The following is a 6,505-nucleotide window of genomic DNA, read 5'->3' as shown; positions in this document are numbered from 1 at the left end:
GCAATATTTTTACTATATATTAATTTCATAAGTACGATGTATACAGTATAGGCTATATTGTACTACATATTTTTATGTAAATAAAGTCGCTACATTTGTATTTGTAATCAATATTCCGTCCCCGAACATACATAAAAAGTGTAGTTACTACGGTATTGTGTTTCATATGTTGTTTTCAGAGTCGATTAAGATTACATACACAATTTTCAGCGAAGTGTTTTTCAGTGGCTTACATGGAATAGCAGTCTTAGGGTACGTTACCAAACAACTAACATGGCCAGCTTATAAACTATAAGAAGTTATCTTAAGCTATATAAATGACATTAACTTTGTGAATATATTTTCTGTGATGTAATATTACAAACGTCGCAATTTTTTTGACATAAATATTGGCCTATTACGATTTTTGTCAAACTGGCCATAAAATTGTCATCAATAAACATAGCAATTTAATCTTCTTCTATTTCTCTGAAAGGTCAAAGAATGTCGATGTTGCTGTGATGACCAATGTTGTCTCATTTTCAATAATTCCTGAATCGAATTCTCAAGTAGATGCCGAAATCACATTTTCAATCCCACATGAAAAGGTAAATGGTACGGTAGTTGAACGATATTTGAACATCATGCCTTCAGTTAGCTACAAATAGGTATATTCTAAATTTATATGTCCATGATATGGACCAACAATGCAAATAAGAGTTATTATTTAAAGATCATAATTTATGACGCATTTTTCGACAGCTAAGCTTCATTCACAGTTACGCGGTGGTTTGTTTGATCATACTTTAATGGATCTTTCCAGGAGTGCCAATTAAACTTAACATTTTGATCAATCAGAACAGGCCCTGTATTACGCTCTTGTCCCACGAACGCACGATTGATGTACGTTTATGCTGTCGTTTTGTTGGAACTTTGTGGGACTCTATCCAAGGGACGGGGCTTAGCGGGAATGATGTATTAGCTTCATATACTAACAGCGTTTTATGCTGTTGTAGGCCAAAATTGTTGAATTTAATATTTTTGTAATTTTGTGATAATAATAATAATAATAATAATATGTAGGTTTTATGTAATATAATGTGTTTTATTGAAGACTTAACTGTAACCCTTTTGTATTGGTTATTAGTAAGTATAGATCGTTTTTTTTAGATATCCGAAGATGAGGTGTTCTGCATGTTTTGGGATATGTATACAATGTAAGAATTAAAAAAACGACAAGTACTTTTGAAATTTCTGTAATATCATGTTCAGTGTCTTTTTTTTGTACTTTTTTCAGGTTCGCTTGAATTTAAATTGAATTTACCTTGAATCGGCTGGGTTAAGGGGGCTATTCAGCCCATTACAAACCCATGTGCTTGTTTATTTCTTTTTTGAAGTTGAGTAGATTTGGAGCGGATACTGCACTCTGTGGTATTTGTTCCAGTCATTTATAACCCTCTGGCTGAAGAAATATTTCCTACTGTCCAAGTTTGATTTTTCTTTCTTCCTCTTGTAAGAATGCCCTCTTTTTTTCGCATTCAGTTTGCTTAAACATTTTTGTAGGCTCGAATTTTATCTATCTGTGTTATAATCCGATATGTTTATTTGAGGTCACCTCTTTTTCTACGATCTTCAATTGTTGCTAATTTTAGTCTTGATAATCGTGTCTCGTATGGTAGATCTTTTAAGTTTGGGATAATTTTTGTCGCCCGTGCTTGGACTTTTTCCAACACCTTTTTGTCTTTTTCCATGTGAGGACTCTCACACACATGCTTGCATACAGTAGTCTAAATGAGGACGCACTAGTGATTTATATAGTCTGAGGATGATATATATGCTGTTTCTCTTGATCATACCAAGGGCTCTGTTTGATTTCTTTGAGGCAGCAGCACACTGTGTTGATAGTTTCAGTGACTTATGTATAAATATTCCCAGGTCTTTCTCTTCGGTGGTCTCTTTAGTATTTTGCCCCCCATCGTGTAATTGTGGTGTGGGTTATGGTAGCCTATATTCATAACTCCACATTTATCGGCATTAAAATTCACCTGCCATTTGTCGGCCCAAGTCTGGAGTTGGTTTATATCTTCTTGAATTTTCCTAATTCCTTCTTGAGTGGTAACAGTGTAGGAAAGTTTAGTATCGTCTGCGAATTTGCTGATTTTTGATAGTTAACTAATCCCGTCTTCCATATCATTCAAGTAGGTCAGGAAGCACATTGGCCCCAATACTGAACCCTGGATGACAGTGCTTGTAACATTTTTAAATTCTGATTGTGCTCCCTGAGCAATAACCTTCTGTTTGCTATTTGATAACCATGACTGAATCAATTGAAGAACTTTCCCATCGATTCCGTAGGCTTTAAGCTTGGTTAATAATCTCTTATGTGGTACAGTGTCGAAAGCTTTTGCTAGGTCAAGGTACACTACATCTACTGGAGCTCCATCATCAATCTGAATCTGAATCTGAATCAATACTGACAGAGGATCCCACTAGGGTACATGCGTCAGTGTGCGTCATCGATTGCAAGTATTATAGGTGTTAATAATTATAAAAGATATATATCTGACTGGTAACTGATTTTGAAATTGCCAAAAAGGGTATATAATTTAGATTGGTTCTTCAAGAGGGGGCTCCAACAACTGATGTCGAGGCATCGTCGCTTTCACTAGTGCGTATACGGAGAAACACACTGGCAAATTCGATGTAACAGCAGCTTAGTGCCTCATGTCTGCTGCCGTTAGACTGCGACAGAAAATGACGCTGCCCCGAGTCAGGAAGTGGTAACCCCTTATATATAATAATAATAATAATAATAATAATAATAATAATAATAATAATAATAGATATATGCATACACACATATATTTTTTATTTATTACTTTTATTAATACATAAATTTAAACCCATGACTTGACAATATTGACTTTTGGTTAATGCAATGGTAAGGGTGCTGTCTCTCATCAACAGATTTAGTAAGATATTTGAGGTGTTCAAGAATGTTTGTGGTACAAGATTTCCCTGTCCGTAAGCCATGCTGTGAATCACTAATAAGACTATGGTTCTATCTAAATGCTCAATAAGATGATCTCGAATAATGCTTTCCAGTACTTTCACTATCACAGATGTTAGACTTATTGGTCTATAGTTTTCAGGCTTTGAGCGTGCATCTTTTTTGAAGATTGGAGTTATGTATGCTGTTCGCCAGTCCTTAGGTACATAGCTTTCAAATAGTGAGTTATGTAAAAAAAGCAAAAGGATAACATAACTGGTTTGAGATTTTGGGCGAAATGCCATCAGGTCCTGCTGTTTTAGGTGGGTCTAGTTCATCAAGTTTCAATTTAACACAATCTTTGGTAATAATGATATCATATAACTTCTCGTTTGCTTCTCATTTAAACTTTTGGCATATATATATGGTACCTCGCCCTGTTCTTCTGTAAAACACATCCTGTATTCGTTCAGGACATTGGCAGTTTCTTGACCTTGTGGTATTGCTTCTCCTGTTTCCTTCTTAAGTGGTCCAATGGCATCTTTGATTTTCTGCTTGGAGCGGACATAAGCATAAAAGCTTTTTGAGTCTTCTTTCATGTTCTCTGCCAATTTTTTTTTCAAACATATATTTTTTAGCTTTCCTAATTTCTGATTTGGCTTCTTTTTGACATCTTTTGTAGTACTCTTTATTTTTATTAGTTTTGTGTTTTTGGTATTTTCTCAAAGCTCGTTTTTTTCTTCTTGCGAGTTTCAGTGCTCTTTTAGTAAGCCAGCATGCCTTCTTCTTCTTTGATTGTTTTATTGGTACATGCTCTAGAACAAAATTGTTGAGTGTGGTGTTAATTTTATATCTTATCTCTTCTGTTGTGCAATTTCTTAGTTCTGCTTGCCTTGGGAATGTATTTTAAGCTTTTTACAATCAGTTCTGGCTCTAAACACATGCATTTACTTCACCTTGTCTAAAGTGGCAAAAATGTGATAGTGCACGTTTTATATGTCGTCTTTTTTCATAATAACCTATTCTTCTTAAATTGTAATAGGCTAAATTCTAAAGGAACAACATCAGAAAATTATATTGAAACACTGTATTACCAATGTAAAGAATCAAATAGGTTATCAATATCCAAAATGACCGAGTTTTTGTTGATTATTGACGTTGATTATTAGGCAACTTAAGATCTATACATAATTATAAGCACGGAACGTCTCCACTATTTGACATAAAATTTATCCTGAAATTTTACTTGTAAGGGTTTGGTCAGACAAGGGATGCCTGGTGACAAACGCTTCTCAAACAGAGACCAGATGTGTGTGTAACCATACCACAAGCTACAGTATTCTAGTGCAAGTTACAGACGATCAGGTTTGGAAAAACAGACGTTTTGTAGATAAATAAAAACATTCACTATAGTTTGTCATCACTTGCTATTTATGCTATTACGTAAAAATATCCTTGTATTAAATTTTAAATAAATATAAAATTAAAAATCATCAACTTAACGTTTTGTATCTCTAAGCAATTAGGCCTATGCACACATTCCTGTTTTATACCGCCATGGTAAGAGAGCAAATAAAGTACCGTAAACGGCATAATGATGAATTATGTGGATTTGTCTGATATCTGATTGTCTATGATATCATTGCGTGAGATATATTTATAGAATGCAAGGGGCATGCGATAATTGAACTTGCTATTTTCAATAAATATTATACAATTAACATCTGTGATATATTTTTAGGTTTCCAATTCCAATGACGTCACTTTAACAATCCTTTCACAAGTACTTCTTATCATTTCCACTGTGGCTCTCATATTAGGAGTTCTCATTCTATTTTGTTTAAGGTATGAATGCCTGTTATAAGCTGTGTTCACAAATAATTATTGTGTTAATATAGATGTAATTTTTATGAGTAGATTTCCTACACGAATAAGATCGAAAGTGGGTTTGGTATACAGGAGTGGTTTCATCAGATCATTCCATTCTTAGAGAAAGCGAACCTGTCGTTAGCTACAAGTCTAAACATAACTCCGGCTATATAAAATCGATTATAAGGTTTGAAAATGTAACATTTGCAGACTATAGAATGTAATTGTAACTGTGGCGTTTATGTACATTATTTCATACAAACCTCAACAGAATGACTGCTTTTGTTCTTTTAAAATGTGTCACTAATTCGCTTATTAATGTTCCACATGCACCACGCAAATACATTTTTCTTTTGCCGTTGTGTGTTTTACGGATGTTTTAAATATTTCAAAAATTCAATCAAAATTTTGCATATCTTATTAAAATGATAAAAAATATGTATGATATGAACTTCCAACCAGAAGGGATCGAAACAGATGTTCGCCGATTTGCAGACATTTTACTTGAAAAATCTATCTAAAGAAGGTACAGGAAAGGTATAACCGTCCGTAAATTGAAGGAAAACATTTTTCTCATTCAGATCTTTAATTGCAAGCTAATAACTAAGGCCTACTTAGATATACACAAATTAGGCAATTCAAATATGAATTTAAATTTTTCATTGTTTTGTCTTTATTTTATTTATTTTTTTTTTTGCTCAGGACAGAAAGGTACGTCATTAATATGCGAGATATGAATAAATCTGATTTAAAATCATATTGTACAGTAACCTTAATGTATTATCACAATACATTTTCAGTCTGTCGTTTATGCAATAAAATATGACATTGCCAATGACACAAAAATCTCTATGCATTTCATTGTATATAGAATACTAACGCACAGGACAATATGACATAAATTAAATTGTTGACGCCTAAAATATATTTCTTTTTTCTTCAGAGGACTCAGTAAATGTGTCCGTACAAGTATTCATAAACATTTGATGATCACGTTGGCTTTGTCGCACCTACTGTTTCTGACAGGCATCGACAAAATTTCAAGTCAAGTAAGAACACCAACTTACAATGCTACTTTATTCTGATTTCCAAGTTACAGCTTTGAGTATATAATTATATATATATATACACTTATATATATATACATATATATATAATATATAAGTTATTATAAATATATATATATAATATATACATCAAGAAAGCCGTCAGCACTGTTAAATTATAAATTATCAATATATATATATACATATCTATATATAATATATATATAATATATATATATATAAATCAATATATATATATATATGTAATATATAAATCAAGAAAGCCGTTAACACTGTTAAATTATAAATTATCAAAGAAAGGTAAATACAGTGTTCGAATAAAGGACATAATAATACATCGTATAGCATAGCTCTCTCAACGAATGTAGTCCTATAAATAAATGAATAAAGAAATTGTGTAATACAACCTGCGACCTCTCGCTTTCTTAATTTATATTATATGCAATTATTTGTTTCTAGCCGTACCTATTGTGTAATGGAGTGTATCTGGCAGTATTTGAATCTGTTCAACCATGAAGCCTCAGTGGTCTTATGGTAATGACGCTCGCCTTGACAGCGAGAGGTCGCAGTTTCGAATCCCGTAACGTGTATCGTGTATATA

At 32.9% G+C, this 6,505-nt stretch overlaps 1 protein-coding gene across 4 annotated transcripts in view; it reads left to right on the top strand.

Annotated features, from left to right (window-relative positions):
- Nucleotides 1–5,888, top strand: part of LOC117111505 — a 14,862-nt gene extending 8,974 nt beyond the window's left edge. For 2 of the 4 annotated variants that reach the window (XM_033254418.1, XM_033254416.1), the window contains exons 7-11: nt 180–252; nt 476–587; nt 4,222–4,333; nt 4,710–4,813; nt 5,781–5,888. In XM_033254418.1, coding sequence (XP_033110309.1) covers nt 180–252; nt 476–587; nt 4,222–4,287 — 251 coding nt within the window. In that variant the 3' untranslated portion in view covers nt 4,288–4,333; nt 4,710–4,813; nt 5,781–5,888. Of the gene's footprint in view, nt 1–179; nt 253–475; nt 588–4,221; nt 4,334–4,709; nt 4,910–5,780 lie in introns of those variants that run through there. The other 2 variants (XM_033254417.1, XM_033254419.1) reach the window with 2 other exon arrangements.
- Nucleotides 5,889–6,505: the final 617 nt, after the last annotated feature.

This window comes from Anneissia japonica, unplaced genomic scaffold (assembly GCF_011630105.1).
Source record: "Anneissia japonica isolate Jap-2015-1 unplaced genomic scaffold, ASM1163010v1 scaffold6030_len697274_cov183, whole genome shotgun sequence".
Classification (NCBI taxonomy): Eukaryota; Metazoa; Echinodermata; class Crinoidea; order Comatulida; family Comatulidae; genus Anneissia; species Anneissia japonica.
Note: the sequence above shows the minus strand (reverse complement) of the source record. Positions and strands in the feature narration are given on the sequence as shown.